Genomic DNA, 19,435 nt, shown 5'->3' with positions numbered 1-19,435 from the left:
TACAATTTGGGCTTTCCCTGTGAGCAAACCTTTTGGCGCAGAGGATTGTTTTTTTTTTATTATTTATTTGTGGGATGTGGGTATTTCTGGCTAGGCCAGCATTTATTGCCCTTGAAAAGGTGGTGGAACTTCCAGGTGGTGGTGTTCCCATCTATCTGCTGCCCTAGTCCTTCTAGATGGTAGGGATCGTGGGTTTGGAAGGTGCTGTCTCAGGAGCCTTGGTGAGTTCCTGCAGCGCATCTCGTAGATGGTGCCCACTGTTGCCACGATGCGCCAGTGGTGACCGGAGTGAACATTTGTGGATGGGGTGCCAATCAAGTGGGCTACCTGGATGGTGTGAAGCTTCTTGAGTGTTGTGGGAGCTGCACTCATCCAGGGAAGTGGAGAGTATTCCATCACACTCCTGACTTGTGCCTTGTCGATAGTGGACAGGCTTTGCGGAGTCAGGAGGTGAGTTACTCGCTGCAGGATTCCTAGCCTCTGACCTGCTCTTGTAGCCATAATATTTATATGGTTGATCCAGTTCAGTTTCTGGTCAATGGTAGCCCCAAGGTTGTGTGATAGTTGGAGTTTCAGTGATGGTAATACCATTGAATGTCAAGGAGCGTTGGTTAGATTCTCCCTTGTTAGAGATGGTCACTGCCTGGTATTTGTGTGGCATGAATGTTACTTGCCATTTGTCAGCCCCAGTCTGGATATTGTCCAGGTCTTGCTGCATTTGGACATGGACTGCTTCAGTATCTGAGGAGTCACAAGTGGTGTTGAACATTGTGCGATCATCAGCGAACATCCCCACTCCTGACCTTGTGATGGAAGGAAGGGTCATTGATAAAGCAGCTGAAGATGGTTGGGCCCAGGACACTACCCTGAGGAACTCCTGCTGTGATGTTCTGGACCTGAGATGATTGATCTCCAACAAGCAAAACCATCTTCTTTTGTGCTAGGTATGACTCCAACCAGTGGAGAGCTTTCCCCCTGACTCCCATTGACCCCAGTTTTGCTAGGGCTCCCTGATGCCACACTTGGTCAAATGCTTCCTTGATGTCAAGGGCAGTCACTCTCACCTCATCTCCAGAATTCAGCACTTTTGTCCATGCTTGAACCAAGTCTGTAATGAGGTCAGGAGCAGAATGACCTTGGCGGAACCCAAACTGAGCATCAGCGATCAGGTTATTACTAAGCAAGTGCTGCTTGAATGCACTGTTGATGCCCTTTCCATCACTTCACTAATGATCGAGAGTAGACTGATGGGACAGTAATTGGCCGGGTTGAATTTATCCTGCTTTTTCTGTACAGGACATACCTGAACAATTTTTCACATTGCCGGGTAGATGCCAGTGTTGTAGCTGGGCTGGAACAGCTTGGCTAGGGGTGGAGCAAGTTCTGGAGCACAAGTCTTCAATGCTATTACCAGAGTTTTGTCAGGATCCACAGCCGTTGTGGTATCCAGTGCCTTCAGCTGTTTCTTGATATCACGTGGAGTGAATTGAATTGGCTAAAGACTGGCATCTGTGATGCTGGGGACTTGGGGAGGAGGCTGAGATGGATCATCCACTCAGCATTTCTGGCTGAAGATTGTTGCAAGAGCCTCAGCCTTAGTTTTTGCACTGATGTGCTGGGTGCTCTCATCATTGAGGATGGTGATATTTGTAGAGCCGCTGCCTCCAGATTAATTGTCCACCACCATTCACGACTGGATGTGATAGAGCTTAGTTCTGATCCGTTGCTTGTGGAATCACTTAGATCTGTCTATCGCTTTGGTGATGTGTCACAACTCACTGGGGATAGTGCACTGTAATATTAAGCCCCAGTGTTCCCCAAGCCACAACAAATGTGATAAAGTTTGACCAAACCACCAGATTGCTCCAAATCTACCTAACTGTTTAATTTAGATTAACAGATTACAAGCACCAGATTTGTAAATTTAGTAAGTAAATAACTGTTCATTGAACAAATTGTTGTTAATCAGTGGCAAAAGAAAGAAAAATATGAACTGCTAACTTCTAACACTATAAATTAAACTCTACACCCTCCTTAAATCCCTATACACACACATACAAGACACACAAAAACATGGATTTTAAGAATGGGATAAAACAGTTCAATAGCACCAATTCCAGAGTACAGGATTCCATGGGTTGATTTTGATCGATGTCTTCCAAATTCCTTTTAGTTCTTGTTGATAACACCAGGTGGTCTTCCAGCACTTTCAGCATTGAGCACTTACCTTTCAATGTCTCCAACAGTGATTTTCCCCTTTGCCTCTTGTCAGGGGCTTTCAGAGAAAGAGCAGGTTATAAAGATATGAGAAGAAAAGCCAGCTAGCTATTATTGTGGAATTACTGGAATCTTCTACACACGGGAGAAAGAGCTTTTAAGTCTTGTTGTTTTCAGGCCAGGAGTTATTCAGCTGCTCTTCTTCTCTCTCAAAACCTGGTCTCCTGGTCAAGAGCCAATTAAAATGCTGTTGTCTGGCATCTTCCTTGATCCAGGACTCCTTTCTGGCACCATCCTGTTTTTCATGGCACACTCTCTGTTCCAGGATTGCAACATTTATATGTCTCTCATCCTGTCCCAGTAGACATGTCTTTCAACCTGCAGCCTTTGTAATCTTAATCCACAGTCCAGCAGAAGATTAAAAAGATATGTTCCTTACAAATGCTGTTGAAGCCGTGTATATGGCCTCCAAAAGGCATTTGATGAAGTGCTGCACAATAGACTTGTGAGCAAAGTTAGAGCTTATGGAATAAAAGAGGTAGTAGGTGCATTGATATGAAATTGGCTGAGTGACATGAAACAGTGGTTGTTAATAGATGTTTTTCAGACTGGAGGAAAGTTTTTATAGTGGAGTTCCCCAGGGGTTGGTGTTCAGACTCCTGATCTATCTAATATATGTTAATGACCTAGATATTTTTTTCTGCAAGGCTCAATTTCAAAATTTGGGATGACACAAAACTTCGAAGCATCGTGAGCTATAAGAAGGATAGTGTTAAACTTCAAAAGAACGTAGTTTGGGGGAAATGGGCAGACGAGTGGAAAATGAAATTTCATTCAGAGAAGTGTGAAGTGATTCATTTTGGTAGAAAGAACATAGAGAGACAATATAAAATAAAGGGCACAATTCTAAAAGGAGTCCAGGAGCAGGGAATCATGGAAATGTATATGCACAAATCATTGAAGTTGGCAGTGCAAGCTGAAAAAGCAGTTAATAAAGTGTATGGGATCCTGGGCTTTGTTGCTTTTGGACTCTATGCCCCTATGCATAAGTTAGGATAAACCTGTCTAAAACACTGGTTCACAATCTCAGCTGGAATATTGCGTCCAGTTCTGGGCACCACAATTTCGGAAGGATGTGAAGACAGAGTGCAGAAAAGATTCACGAGAAAGGCTCCAGGGATGAGGAAGTTCGGTTACGTAGATAGATTGGAGAAGTTTGGACTGTTCTCCTTCGAGATGAGAAGGTTGCGAAAAGATTTGATTGAAGTATTCAAAATTATGAAGGATCTGGACAGAGTAGATAGGGAGAAGTTCCCACTGGTTGGAAGATCGAGAACTAGAGAGCACAGTTTTAAAATTATAGGCAAAAGAAATATGATGTGATGCACTTGGGCAGGACAAACAAGGCACGGGAATACACGATGAATGGTAGGACCCTGGGAAGTACTGAGGATCAGAGGGACCTTGGTGTGCATGTCCATCGGTCCCTTAAGGTAGCGAGACAGGTAGATAAGGTGGTTAAGAAGGCATATGGGGTACTTGCCTTTATTAGCCGAGGCATAGAATATAGAAACGTAGAAAATAGGAGCAGGAGTAGGCCATTTGGCCCTTCGAGCCTGCTCCGCCATTCATTATGATCACGGCTGATCATCCAACTCAATAGCCTGCTCCCGCTTTCTCCCCATATCCTTTGGCCCCAAGAGCTATATCTAACTCCTTGAAAACACACAATGTTTTGTCCTCAACTACTTTATTGTGGTAGCGAATTCCACAGGCTCACCACTCTCTGTGTGAAGAAATTTCTTCTCCTCCTCAGTCCTAAATGGTCTAACACATATCCTCAGACTGTGCCCCTTGGTTCTGGACTCCCCCACCATTGGGAACATCCTTCCTGCATCTACTGTGTCTAGTCCTGTTAGAAATTTATAGGTTTCTATGAGATCCCCCCTCATTCTTCTAAACTCCAGCGAATATAATCCTAACCAACTCAATCTCTCCTCATATGTCAGTCCCGCCATCCCAGGAATCGGTCTGGTAAACCTTCGCTGCACTCCCTCTGTATGTAGCAAGAGCATCCTTCCTCAGATATGGAGACCAAAACTGCACACACTATTCCAAGTGTGGTCTCACCAAGGCCCTGTATAATTGCAGCAAGACATCCCTGCTCCTGTACTCTAATCCCCTCGCTATGAAGGCCAACATACCATTTGCCTTCTTTACCACCTGCATGCTTACCATCAGCGACTGGTGTACGTACGAGGACACCGAGGTCTCGTTGCACATTCCCCTCTCGATTTATAGCTATTCAGATAATCTGCCTTCCTGTTTTTGCTGCCAAAGTGGATAACCTCATATATTTATCCACATTATACTGCACCTGCCATGCATTTGCCCACTCACTCAGCTTGTCCAAATTACACTGAAGCATCTCTGCATCCTCCTCACAGCTCACCCTCCCACCCAGCTTTGTGTCATCTGCAAATTTGGAGATATTACATTTAGTTCCCTCATCTAAATCGTTAATATATATTGTGAATAGCTGGGGTCCCAACACCGATCCCTGCGGTACCCCACTAGCCACTGCCTGCCATTTGGAAAAAGTTCTATAAGAACAGGGAGGTTATGCTGGAACTGTATAAAACGCTGGTTAAGCCACAGCTAGAGTATTGCGTGCAGTTCTGGAATCCGCATTATAGGAAGGATGTGATTGCACTAGAGAGAGTGCAGAGGAGATTTACCAGGATGTTGCCTGGGCTGGAGCGTTTTAGTTATGAGGAGAGATTGGGTAGACTGGGGTTGTTTTCCCTGGAGCAGAGGAGATCGAGGGGGGACATGACTGAGGTGTATAAAATTCTGAGGGGTATAGATAGGGTAGACAGGAAGGAGCTTTTTTCCCCCTTGGTGGAGGGATCAATAACCTGGGGGCATAGATTGAAGGTAAGGGGCAGGAGGCTTAGAGGAGATGTGAGGAAGAATTTTTTCACCCAGAGGGTGGTGGGAATCTGGAACTCACTGCCTGAAAGGGCGGTAGAGGCAGAAACCTTCATAACATTGAAGAAGTATTTGGATGTGCACTTGCGATGCCATGGCATACAAGGCTATGGGCCTCGTGCTGGAAAATGCAATTAGAATAGTTAGGTACTTGTTTGACCGGCGCAGACTCGATGGGCCAAAGGGCCTTTTTCTGTGTAGACCTCTATGACTCCATAAGCAAAGAAAAGCTTGAGGAAAAGCTTTTTCATGCAGTGAGTGGTTAGATTCTGGAATGCACTACCAGAGTGTAGTGGAGGCAGATTCAATCATGGTGTTCAAAAGGGATTTGAACCATGATCTGAAAACAAAATATTTGCAGGGCTATGGTGTAAAAACTGGGGAGTGGGTCTCAGCGAGTTGCTCTTGCAGAGAGCCAGCATGGACACAACGGGCAAATGATCTCCTTTTGTCCTTTATGATTCCAGCTGCTGTATCTGTGAAGTAAATCAAATCAGTTTGGGCCAAACGGCTTGTTTCTCCACTGCAAATCCTCTATAAAATGCTGCAGCATCTTTATACTACAACTAAAGTTAACCAGGTATTTAGTGTCACGAGTGCAGGGAGAGGCAGTGGCATCATCTTTATCGCAATGGCCAGTCATCTGAATGTTGATACAAGTAGCCCTTGCATGGGTTTGCACAAAAATATGTCAGCATTGAATAATTCAACTATTAGCTGTAAACTATGCCAAGTATTAGAGGGCAAATGTATCCATTGTGCTTGTAAATATTTCACAGTTTTCTCTCCCTGTTGTGCCTTGCCACACCTTGCAACCCTGTGGTGGAGGAACTGATACTTTTTTCCTTTTGCTTGAAGAGTGTCATTGGCAAGGCTAACCTTTATTGCCAATTTCTAATTGCTCTTGAGAAGGTGCAGGTGAGCTGCTATCTTGATCTACTGTTGTCTGTGTGGTGTAGGTACGCCCACAGTGCTGTTTTGGTGGGGAGGTTCTGGAATTTTAATCCAGTGACAGTGAAGGAATGATGATATAGTCCCAAGGCAGGGTGGTGTGAGACTGGAAAGGCAAATTGCAGGTAGTGGTGTTCTTGAGTATCTCCTGCCCCTGTTCTCCTAGTAAACCAGTAAACGGTTCTGTTGAAGGAGCCTTGGCGTGTTGTTATAGATTGCACACAGTGGCAGCAGTTTTGCAAGCGCATGTAAATGTTTAAGGTGTGATGGGGTGCTGATCAAGTGGGCTGTCCTGGATGGTGTCGAGCTTCTTGAGTGTTGTTGGAGCTGCACTCATCCAGGCAAGTGGAGAGTATTCCATCACACTCCTGACTTGTGCCTTGTAGATGGTGGATAGGCTTTGGAAGTCAGGCGGTGAGTTACTCACCGCAGAATTCTCAGTGCCTGACCTGCTCTTGTAGCCACAGTATTTATTTGGCTAGCCCAGTTCAATTTCTGATCAGTGGTAACTCCCAAGATGTTAGTTGGGGAGTTAGCGATGGTAATAGCATTTAATCTCAAAGAGATGGTTCGATGGTCTCTTGTTAGAGATGGTCATGACCTGTCACTTATGTGACGTAAATGTTACTTGCCACTTGTTCGTCCAAGCCTGAATGTTGTCCAGGTGTTGCTGCTTCAGTATCTGAGGAGTTAAGCATAGTACTGAACACTCTGGAATAATCAATGACCGTTCCCACTCTGACCTTATGTGGAGGGAACATCATTGATGAAACTACTCAGATAGTTGGGCCTAGGACACTACCCTGAAGAGATCCTGCAGCAATCTCCTGGGGCTGAGTTGATTGGCCTCCAACAACCACAACCATCTTTCCTTTGTGCTAAATATGACTCCAACCAGTGGAGAGGTTTCCCCTGATTTTCATTTTGTTAAAGCCTCTTGATGCCACACTCTGTCAAATGCTGCATTGATGCCAAGTTGAGTCACTCTCACTTCACCTCTGGAATTCAGCTATTTTGTCCATATTTGGACCCAAGGCTGTAATGAGATCTGAAGCGCAGTGGCCTTGGCAGAACCTGAACTGAGCTTCAGTGAGCAGGTTATTGGTGAGTCGTTTGATAGCATTGTCGAGGACACCTTCTGTCATTTGTTGATTAATGAGACTAGACTGATGTGGCGGTATTGGCCAGATTAGATTTGCCTTGTTTTTTTGTAGACAGGACTTAACTGGGAAATTTTCCACATTGTTGAATAGATGGCAGTATTGTAGCTGTACTGGAACAGCTTGGCTAATTCTGGAGCACAAGTCTTCAGTACTACAGCTGGAATGTTTTCAGGGCCCAAAGCCTTTGCTGCATCCAGTACCTATAGCTATTTATTGATATCACATGGAGTTAATTGATGCCCATCCCTAGTTGCCCTTGAAAAGGTGGTAGTGAGCTGCCTTCTTGAACCACTGCAGTCATTCTGGTGTAGGTACACCCACAGTGCTGCTAGGAAGGGAGATCCAGGATTTTGACCCAACTACGGTGAAGGAACGGCAATATATTTCCAAGTCAGGAGGGTGAGTGGCTTAGAGGGGAACTTCCAGGTGGTGGTGTTCCCATCTATCTGCTGCCCTTGTCCTTGTAGATGGTAGTGGTCGTGGGTTTTGAAGATGCTGTTGAAGGAGCCTTGGTGAATTCCTGCCTAATCCTAATTGATTTGAGAATATGGGGATGGTCCTTCTCTTCCTTTAATTATTACTTTTATTGTTTCGTTGTTTTGGGTAGAGATTTATAAGGTTCTGATTCAGCACCTCTGAAGTTAGAACAATATTTTTCCAGATCAGGATGGTGTATCATTTGGAGGAGTTGTTGTTTCTGTGATCCTGATGACCTTGTTCTTCCCTTTGATAGAGGTCTTGGAGGTGCTGTAAAACTAAACTTGGTGAGTTGCTGCAGTGCATTTGTAGTGTGCACTGCTGCCACAGTGTACCAGTGGCGGAGGGAGTTGATAATTGAGCCCTGTGACAATCAAGTGAATTGCACAGTCTTGCATGGTGTTCTGTTTGTTGCTTTTCTCCATGCGAGGCTACAAAGGGACATAGGATAAGTGTGATCTGGCAAATGTGAAATTGTCCATTTTGGAAGGAGAATACAAAAGACATTATCTAGATGATGAGAGACTGTAGAGCTCTGAGATGCAGAGGGATCTGGGTGTCCTTATGCATGAATCACAAAAGGCTAGTATGCAGGTACAGCAAGTCATTAGGAAAGCTTAGAGAATGTTATCATTTATTGTGAGGGGAACTAAATATAAAGGTTAGAGAGGTTGTGCTTCAGTTGTACAGGACACTGGTGAGACCACATCTGGAGTACTGTGGTACAGTGTTGGTCTCGTTATTTAAGGAAGGATGTAAATGCATTAGAAGCAGTTCAGAGAAGGTTTACGAGACTAATACCAGGAATGGGCAGGTTGTCTTATGAGGAAAGGTTGGACAGGCTAGGCTTATATCTGCTGGAGTTTAAAAGAGTAAGAGGCAACTTGATTGAAACATCTAAGATCCTGAGGGGTCTTGACAAGGTGGATGTGGAGAGGATATTTCCTCTTGTGAGAGAAACTAGAGGTCACTGTTTAAAAATAAGGGATCACCCATTTAAGACAGAGATGAGGAGAAATTTTTTCTCTTGAGGGCAGTAAGTCTTTGAAATTCCCTTCTTCAAAAGGCAGTGGAAGTAGAGTCTTTGAATATTTTTAAGGCAGAATTGGATAGATTCTTGATAAACAATAGAGCGAAATGATGTCAGGGGTAGGCGGATGGTAACAATCAGATCAACCATCATCTTATTGAATGGTGGAACAGACTTGAGGGGCCTAGTGGCCTACTCCTCTGAATTAGTATACTCATATAAGTGAGTGGTATACAGTTTGATTCCATAGAGTCGTCATAGCTGTGCAATATTGTATAACTTAGTATGCAGATGCACAAATTGTTTTCTCAAAGAAAGCTCCCTTTTTTCAGATATTCTCCTCAGCACCCCTGTAGGGCCATCTGAGCAACTTACTTTCGGGCATCTACCAGTGTTAGGAAACCAGCTGTTCGGAGGTGGGTTGATGGCACAGCTAAGATCTGGAAATTAGTGTTTGAAGAATGCAGTGTTTGAAGAATCATAGACACAAACTACTATCTCTCCATTCAAGTGTTTTTTATGTACTGAACCTTTATCCTTTGCATAGAGGAAGTAAATCATTGCCCTTCTGTATGTTTTCAGCATGTGCTGGGATGGGGCAGTGGTAGATAAGAGCTGCATTTGGAATGGCTTAAAGGAAAGCTACGAGAAACTTCAAAAGGACTACAGTTTGTGGAGACATTTTCCTTTTTACCTCACACTTAGTAAGTCTGGATAGATCAGTAATAAAAAAAAATATTTTTTTTGGAAAGGAGCATTATACCTTGGTGTTGGTGTGCTGCTTGGTATGATACCCAGATTTTTTTCTCATGGTAGTGTTTGTGTCTTATTACTTTTCAATGCCCCAGCCCTTACGTTTGTTTCTTTACCTCTAGTGACTACCCTGGAACAACTTTTTCTTCTGATCATTTCAACAACTGAGGAAAATGGTGAGTTTGTCAGAAGAGTTGTGAGCCTTATCACACATGTCCCTGCACCTTATGTTGCTGGGAAGTATGAGGTCAGGTCACGAGGTCTGTAGCATTACAAGTACACACCCACATCGAAAATTTGTTTGTGAAAGGGTAGCATGTGTGCAGCTCGACTTTAACGAGAAACTTAAAATTGTGTTTTAGTGTTCATTTAGGTATTGTGTTCCAGTCCGATGATTAGTTTTCTTGTTTGCTGCTATTATGCTCCAGTTGGGGACTTAACCAATCAGCCTACAGTATGTGCTGAATGCTTTGGTTTCTATTGACTATCCTGTTGTGCAAACCCACTATTTTCATTGTATGTTGTAATGGATTTAGGGTATTAATGAACTGTATGTTACCCGTCTTTAATCAGTCCTTATCTCTTGTGTTCTGCATTTCAGACTGATTCCTTAGACATGAAGGCGCCTAATATGGCAAACACACCAGGCTCTGGGGCACAGGAGATTATAGTATCCAATGGACACACTGAAAGTGAGCCTAATCCTTTTGCTGAGTACATGTGGATGGAGCATGAAGAAGAATACAACAGACAGGTAAGCGTGCACTTTCAAGTAAATAGCAGCATTATTCAATCAATTATAGGGATGGCATCTCGTATGCAGAGTTCACCCCTTTTAATTGCTGGAAACTTTGATTAATATTTTCTGCCTTTACATTTCCTTCCCCCCACTTTAATCTTTTGAGAAAGTTATGTGGAAAAATGAAGGCCCATAAATTTAATCCAAGGTTGAATGGAATTGGGGAATACAAGATAGTTGAGATGTAATGGTTACGTGATGGCAAGCCTAGGTTTTCAAAAGTTGCAGCTTGTCCTCTGACTGAGAGGAAGAGTCTGAGAAAGTGAGTTTATAGCAAAGGCTGATGAAGTGAAAAATCTAGTATTGAATTTCCACACCATAACTGGAAAGTCCCCAAACAATATGGGGGAATTGCAAAGCACAGAATTTGCAAAAATATCTGTGTTTGCAAAGGCACTCCCAATTCCAAAAGTGTTTCTTTCCCCTGTGAACTATGCAGCTATTCTTTATTGTTTTAGATTCTTGTCAGGAAAGAAGACTTTCACAATCAACAACTTGTAGCATGGGAAAAGGGTGGCAAAGTGGACTAGTAATCCAGAGGGCCCAGACTAATGCTATGTGAGTTCAAATCCCACCATGGCAGCTAATGAAATTTAAATTCAATAAATAAATCTTGAATCCAAATCTAGTCTCAGTAACGGTGACCATGAAACTATCATCATGAAGCTGATTATTGTAAAAGCCCATCTGGTTCAATAATGTCCATATGGAAAGGAAATCTGCCATCCTACATGCAACTCCAAATCCACAGCAATATGGTTGACTCTTATTGGCCTAGCATGTCACTCAGTGTCACTGGAAATGAAGGATGGGCAACAAGTGCTGGCCTTGCCACTGATGCCCGCATCCCATGAAGGAATAAAAAAAGCATGTTTAATGTAGTTGCAGCAGGGAGAATGACATTAGTAGAAGAAAAGGCTTGGATGTAAAATGGTAAAAAACATATAAGATTCTTAAGGGGCTTGACAGAGTAGACGCTGAGAGGTTGTTTCCCCTTGTGTGTGAGTTTAGGACCAGAGGGCATAATCTGAGTAAGGGGTCGCCCATTTAAGACGCAGATGAGGAGAAATTTCTTCTCTGAGGGTAGTGAATCTGTGGAATTCTTTACCACAGAGGCTGGGTGGTTAAGTATATTCAAGGCTGAGGTAGACAGATTTTTAATCAATAAGGGAATCAAGGGTTATGGGGATAAGGCAGGAAAGTGGAGTTGAAGATTATCAGATCAACCATGATCTCATTGAATGGTGGAGCAGACTCGATGGGCCGAATGGCCTACTTCTGCTTCGACATCTTATGGTCTTTTGAGGAAGCTTTAGGAACTGAGAGGAAGGTAGCAAGATTCAGACCAGCCAAGTCCTAGATGTCAAAGAGCAGGATGGTACAGACCCTATAATGTCCAGGTTTCAAATATCGTATAGTCAACAGGCAGAAAAAACTTATTGGATCACTGTATAGGAATATATGGCATAGGATGAGACCATTCGGTATATTGTATCCATGCCAGCTCTTTGAAAGAGCTTTGCTTTATTTCCCTCCTCTGCTCTTCCCCATAGTCCTGCAGATTGTTCCTTTTCAAGTGTTTATCCAGTTCTCTTTTGAAACTTAATAATAAATCTGCTTCCATCACCTTTCAGACAGAATGTTACAAGTGTTTTTAAAAAATTCACCTCATCTTTCCTCTGGATTTTTTTTTTGCCAATTACCTGAAATCTCTGTCCTCTGGTTACTGACATACCATCCAGTGAAAAATTTCTCTCCCTATCTAATCTATCAAAACACCTCATAATTTTGAATGCCTCTATTGGTCTCCCATTACCCTTCTTTGCTCTGAAGAGGACAATCTCAGATCCCTAATCTGTCCACATAACTGAAGCTCCTTACCCCTTGTGCCATTCTAGTAATCTCCTCTGCACCCTCTCAAAAGCCTCACATTCTTCCTGAAGTGTGATTCCCAGAATGGGAAACAAAGCTCCAACTGAGATCTAACCAGTGATTTATAAAAGCTTGGCATAATCTTGCTTTCGAACCCACTTATAAACCAAGGATCCTGTATGCTTTTATAACATCAACTTGGCCTGACGACTTCAAAGATTTTAAAAACATTTTTGCTATCTTTTCTTCACTTTCCTCTCTCTCTACCCCCACAAAACCACCAAATGTGCTGCAGAACTGAACCATAGAATTAGTTGTTGTTGACTTACGTGGCCAGTATTGAATAACAGTGAAATACATGTATTGAGGATTTGACTGAAATATGAACTTTGCTTCCAACAAAAAAAATCACAGAATCACAGTGATTCGACCCATTGAGCCTGCACTGACACATGAGAAGCACCTGACCTACCTACTAATCCCATTTACCAGCACTTGGCCCATAGCCTTGAATGTTATGACATGCCAAGTGCTCATTCAGGTACTTTTTTAAAGGATATGAGGCAGCCTGCCTCCACCACTCTCCCAGGCAGTGCATTCCAGACCGTCACCACCCTCTGGGTAAAAAAGTTTTTCCTCACATCTCCTCTAAACCTCCTGCCCCTCACCCTGAACTTATGTCCCCTTGTGACTGGCCCTTCAACTAAAGGGAATAGCTGCTCCCTATCCACCCTACCCATGCCCCTCATAATCTTGTACACCTCGATCAGGTCGTCCCTCAGACTTCTCTGCTCCAACGAAAACAACCCAAGTCTATCCAACCTCTCTTCATAACTTAAATGTTTCATCCCAGGCATCATCCTAGTGAATCTCCTCTGCACCCCCTCCAGTGCAATCACATCCTTCTTATAATGTGGCGACTAGAACTGTACACAGTACTCCAGCTGTGGCCTCACCAAGGTTCTATACAACTCCAACATGACCTCCCTACTTTTGTAATCTATGCCTCGATTGATAAAGGCAAGTGTCCCAAATGCCTTTTTCACTACCCCACTAACATGCCCCTCCACCTTCAGAGATCTATGGACGCACACACCAAAGTCCCTTTGTTCCTCAGAACTTCCTAGTGTCATGCCGTTCTTTGAATACTTCCTTGTCAAATTACTCCTTCCAAAGTGTATCACCTCTCACTTTTCAGGGTTAAATTTCATCTGCCACCTATCTGCCCATTTGACCATCCTGTCTATATCTCCCTTAGCCCAAGACGCTGTTAACCACCCGGACAATCTTTATGTCATCCGCAAACTACTAATCCTACCCCCCACATAGTCATCTATGTCATTTATATAATTGACGAATAATAGGGGATCCAGCATAGATCCCTGTGGTACGCCACTGGACACGGGCTTCCAGTCACTAAAGCAGCCTTCTGTCATCACCCTCTGCCTCCTACAACTAAGCCAATTTTGAATCCAACTTATCAAATTACCCTGTATCCCATGTGCCTTTGCCTTCTTTATAAGTCTCCCATGTGGGACCTTGTCAAAGGCTTTGCTGAAATCCATATAAACTACATCAACTGCACTACTCTCATCTACACACCTGATCACCTCCTCAAAAAATTCAATCAAATTTATTAGGCATGACCTCCCTCTGACAAAGCCATGCTGAGTATCCCTGATCAAACCTTGCCTCTCCAAGTGGAGATAGATTCTCTCCTTCAGAATTTTCTCCAATAGTTTCCCTACCACTGACGTGAGACTCACTGGCCTGCAGTTCCCTGGCTTATCTCTACAACCCTTCTTAAATAGCGCAACCACATTAGCTGTTCCCCAGTCCTCTGGCACCTCCTCCGTGGCCCGAGAGGAATTAAAAATTTGGGTCAGAGCCCTTGCGATCTCCTCCCTTGCCTCCTTCAGCAGTCTGGGACACAAATCATCTGGACTGGAGATTTGTCCACTTTTAAGCCTGCCAACACCTCCAATACCTTGTCCCTCCCTATATCAATTTGCTCAAGAACCTCGCAGTCTCACTCCCCGAGTTTGATACCTTCATCCTCATTCTCTTGGGTGAAGACGGATGTGAAGGATTCGTTCAACACTCTAGTGATGTGCTCTGGCTCCACCCATAGATTGCTCCCTTGGTCCCTAATGGGCCCTACTCTTTCCCTGGTTATCCTCTTCCCATTGATGTATTGATAGAATATCTTGGGATTTTCCCTACTTTTGCCAGCCAGAGCTTTCTCATATCCCCTCTTTGCTCTCCGAATTGGTTTCTTAAGTTCCACCCTGTACTCCACTGATGCCTCCGCTGATTTGCTCACCTTGTACCTGCTAAAAGCCTCTCTTTTCCTTCTCATTGTATCCTGAATATCTCTGGTCATCCATGGTTATCTGGGCTTGTTACTCCTTCCTATCACCCTTGAGGGAACATGTTGAGCCTGTACCCTCCCCATTTCCTTTTTGAACACCCCCACTGCTCTTCTGTGGATTTCCCCACAAGTAGCTGTTCCCAGTCTACCTTGACCAGATCCTGCCTTATTTTACTAAAATCCACTCTCCCCCAATCCAAATCATTTTTTTGCAACTTGTCTACTTCTTTGTCCATAACAAGCTTAAATTGTACCATGTTGTGGTCACTATCACTAAAATGCTCCCCCACCACCGCCTCAGCCACCTGTCTGGCTTCATTCCCTAGAATTAGGTCCAGCACTGCGCTGTCCCTTGTTGGACCCTCTATTGACCTATAAAGTTCTTCTGTACATGTTTCAAGAAATCCACTCCATCCAAGCCCTGTAAACCTGTGTTTAAAAAAATATTATATATATATATATATATTCACCTCAGGATTGCTCAATGTGTAATCTGCTATAGACTTTCTTCTGCTCCAATACACCAATACCTACGAGGAATCAAGATAAAATACATTCTTGATCTTGTATGTATAAAGATTCAGGTATATTTGGCCTGAAATGTTGGCTGAATTAAAGCTTATTTACTGGGTGCACTGGTTTCCGGGCTAACAAACTAGTTTTCCTATAAGGCGTTCTTTTAACTCATGCTGCCAGTACATTCAGGGACACTTGTATCTCAGTGAGCTGACCTGTCTTGTTTTCAGCTCATACTCTGTGATCTAAAATAGTTACATAAAGCTACTCAAACATTAAAAATGGTCTTACATTTTTTAATGTTAAACTTAAATATTTATCAATGCTTGTCGTCTTAACTACTGCTTCCTCACCTTCCCTCATTCTCTCATGTTGTATTCCCTATTGTTTACCTGCCCATTTATTTTAATTTTACTTTCTTGCTATTTATTCAAGCTCTTAACTTTTATTAGCAGAAAACAAAAAAAACTAAGGATGAGTATGAGGCCTAGGAATCTCAGTAAACTCGACACTTGAGATGCATGACAAATGTAAAAATAACAATCAGCAAAGCTAATTGTATGTTGAAATATATGGTTAATAGAGCATAATTTATCTTGAGGTCTTGATTAAATTATTCAGTCTCCTGATCGGACTTCCCTTGAGGACTGTGTCCACTCCTGGCTGCCAAGAAACAAAGGAGGCATTCAGGCAATGTAGAGAAGAGACATAAGGCTGATGCCAAGTGTAAAAAGTCTGAGTTGTGAGGAAAGTTGAAACCTTGAGCTTGGAAAGGAAATGCCTGGGAGGTGATCATACAGAGGGAATGGAAAAGGCAAATCCAGAACATTGCTTTAAGTTAAAGCACAAGATTCGGACCAGGGGACTTGATAGCAAAAGATATTAGGAAGTTCTTTGGAAAAGTGATCCACACAGGAAATGGAGTTTCAGATGGAGTAGTGCAGGAAAACCCTGAAATCATTTAAGAAACAATTGGATGCAGGACTGGGGGACAATTAGGCCTTGTTAGATGGATGATTTCAGATAAGCCAAATGGCTGTCATCTAATAATCTTGTGGACTTGAATTAGCTTAGGTCAGATAGCTACAGAAAGTCTTGATATAATCAAAATGCCATTACTATGCCAATGATTTCATTGTCAAATGAGGTTTTGAGAGAGCATTCCCTGCTATCTTGATGTCGTTGTTCACCTACTCAGCTTAGAGTACTTTCTGCTTGATACTGTTTCACTGGTTGGCAAAAAGAATATTCACTTTCTAATGCCATCAGATTGGTGAGGATTATTGGAAATGAAACTACTTGTTGACCAAAGGTTGGTATTGGTGATCAGTGTTCCAGAACTGTTCACTGACTTATTTCAGTTTAATCTGGCTGTTGAATATGGTGATATTGCAGCTCTGTAGAAGTATAACCACAAATTCCACAAAGGCCATGGACTAGTAGTTTATTAAGAAATTGGAAATCATCTTAGGTTTTGAGAGGGAGTTTTGAAAGAACCTCAACTAGATGTTTTGTTTGCTGAACCTTTCATGAACGGACTCAGGACTACTGGGCATTTCTGGAATTATTTCAGTGCCTTGCTTTCTCCTGCATGCTTTTTAAATAATGATCCGTCAGCTTGACTCAGTCAATAGTGCTCAACTGTATCAGCAGGTTGAAGCTCGAGTTTCACTTCAGGACAATTTCATATAATCTAGACTGCCATTTCAATGCAGCTTTAAGGACTGTTGCATTGTTCGAAGTAGCATCTTATTGATGAATCATTAAACCAAGACCCTTATTTACTCGTTCAGGTGTATTTAAAAGATTGTAGCCCTTTCCAAAAATGTTTTCTTGTAGTACTGACCAATGCTGATTCCTCAGAAAAAAGATTAATTTTGCTATTAATTTCTCATTGTTTGTGGGACCTTGCTTTGTGCATATTGACACCTGAGTTTGCCTTACAACTAAAATTGACTGTCTTTGAAGAGTCATGAAAAATTAGATAAAGGTGCAACACTTTATTCTGGAACCGACTTTAATCCTTCTAACTTTTCCTGGGTAACTATTCTGCTAAGACAGTCGGAACCATCTGAAGTCTCCGATTTTAAATCGGGGTTTCGGAGTGTTCCAGGTGCAGGGTAATTGCCCAACGGAAGTTGAAACTGAAGTTTCAAATTGAAACTTCTCTGCAGCCCTTTCATGGGGATTTCTGAGAGGTCCCCAGCGCATCTTTTGGGAAACAGACCTCTGGGCACACTGCTCCAGGGAACAGAAGATCTGGGCCACGGCGTTGCACATGACAAATCAAGACTTGTGCAGTCTTGATCTTTTGATGCTGACAAATAATGTGATGGCAGTGCACCCTAAAGCAGTGAACAATCAAAGCTGCTACTATAATGCAAACATTAAAAATTAAGTAAACTGGAGGCCTTAAATTATAATATAACGTGTTGCTACTTTTGTTGGCTGTCACACCTTTGTACTAAAACTCAAACTATGCAACCATTCATAAATCACACTGTCACAGCAACAAAAGATTACTGATGAATGATGTGACACAGCTAAGGAGGCACCAGTAATTTAATAAATTAACAGAGTGCCTGCCATTATTAAATCCTAAGAATGTTGGCACCAACATTTTTTAAATTGTCTCTAGGTACCAGCAAGTTCAATTTATAGAGCAGGTGTTGCTTGTGAATGCTTTTTTTTGTTGTCTGGGTGTGCTTCACTGGCAAGGCTGCATTTACTGTTCAATGACAGCTACCTTGAGAAGGTGGCATTGGGACTTATCCTGCTGTATTCCATGTGCCAATGATGCTCCCATTATGGCGCTGGGTAAGTAATCCCAGGATATTTGCTCAGTGACAGTGATGGAAATCAGAAGGGAACTTGGTGATGGTGTTCCAACAATATTGCTGCATTTTTCCTCGATGTTAGAGGTCACAGAAAAGCAATGTTAAATCAGAGTACCTTGATCAGTTGCTTCAGTACATCCTGTCAATTATACTTAAGAGTATTGCAGCTACAGTGCCATGGCAACTACTCTATTCTGGATGGTGTGGAACTTGCGTTGCACCCATTCAAGTGTGTGACAAGAATTCCATTATATTTGATTTGAGTATTGCAGGGTTCAGGAGATGAGACATTCATTGCAGACTTACCTTGCCTCTGCCCTAATCTTGTAGCTACAGTGTTGTTATGGCCAATTGATATGATTCAGTTAAGTTTCTTGATATTGGCAAATGTCACCTCCCAAGATGTTGGTGCTAAGAGACTCAGAGATGACAGTGTTGAAGGTCAAGAAGAAATGGCTGGTTGAACAGTACCTGGCACTTGTGCAGTGCAAATGTTATTTGTCAGCACAAGCCTAGATCCAAGTCCTGCTATAGGCTGGCATTGGCTGTTTACTTGTCAGACGAGTTGTGAATGTAGCTTTCAAAAGGCAATTATAAATGTACTTGGAGAACTTTTTTGTAGGTAAATAAGGAAAAATCTGAGATGTGGGACTAAATTAGACAGTTCTTTCCAAGAGTTGGCACTGGCGTGACGGACCAAATAGCCTCCGTCTGTTCCTTATGATGGTGATTTCCGGTTACACATTTTGCATGAAGAAAGAGACAATGTTTGTGGAGCATGCAAACTTCTGAACATAATTATGGATTACTATATGACTCAAACAGTCATAACTCAGGAGGTGTTGGGAGGGTGGTTGGGGAGCAATGATAGATTTGTTGTCATGCAATGGCTAGAGAATGGTAAGTACGAGTAAAGCCCGTAAACAGCTGTCACAATGTGCTAGAGATTCAAATAATATTTTCAATAAGTCGAAAGGAGTACAGGTAAGCACAGGTTGGGGCATAGTTAAGAACGATGGATTGCCATGTATTTATATATGGAGTAAATGCAAAGTAAATGTATACTCAGACAACGTAGAAAGTTAAGACAAAATGAATTTCTCTGTGATAGTGATGCATTTATCGACATGGGAATTTGGAGACTATGAAGCTCCATCTGATGGTATAAATCTGCAGCTGCAGGCTTGGCTATGTCACAGGCAATGTCCAAATATAGAATGACGTAAGTAGTGAATAAGTGCAATTTTCATTACTGAGAGGAGGATAATTAAATCAGGTATACAGAAGTAATCCATTTCTCACTTTTATTTTTCTTCATGTCACCTGCAATGTGTAAAAACCTTGCATATTTGAACATTATGTCAACTTTTTTCCATTCTAAATTTTTGTGCCCACATTTCTAATGGAAATCGTCAAGTTACCCTCCAAGAAAACTTTTCTAGCAGTGCTGCTTCAGTG

General features: G+C 42.5%; 1 protein-coding gene across 5 annotated transcripts in view; it reads left to right on the top strand.

Moving 5' to 3' along the window:
- Window positions 1–19,435, top strand: part of LOC144688371 (polyadenylate-binding protein-interacting protein 2-like) — an 89,568-nt gene that overhangs the window by 34,048 nt on the left and 36,085 nt on the right. For 3 of the 5 annotated variants that reach the window (XM_078554843.1, XM_078554861.1, XM_078554851.1), the window contains 2 exons: window positions 9,705–9,758; window positions 10,184–10,336. In XM_078554843.1, coding sequence (XP_078410969.1) covers window positions 9,756–9,758; window positions 10,184–10,336 — 156 coding nt within the window. In that variant the 5' untranslated portion in view covers window positions 9,705–9,755. Of the gene's footprint in view, window positions 1–9,704; window positions 9,759–9,867; window positions 9,956–10,183; window positions 10,337–19,435 lie in introns of those variants that run through there. The other 2 variants (XM_078554875.1, XM_078554870.1) reach the window with 2 other exon arrangements.

The sequence above is a fragment of the Cetorhinus maximus genome, chromosome 1, assembly GCF_964194155.1.
Source record: "Cetorhinus maximus chromosome 1, sCetMax3.hap1.1, whole genome shotgun sequence".
NCBI lineage: Eukaryota > Metazoa > Chordata > Chondrichthyes > Lamniformes > Cetorhinidae > Cetorhinus > Cetorhinus maximus.
Note: the sequence above shows the minus strand (reverse complement) of the source record. Positions and strands in the feature narration are given on the sequence as shown.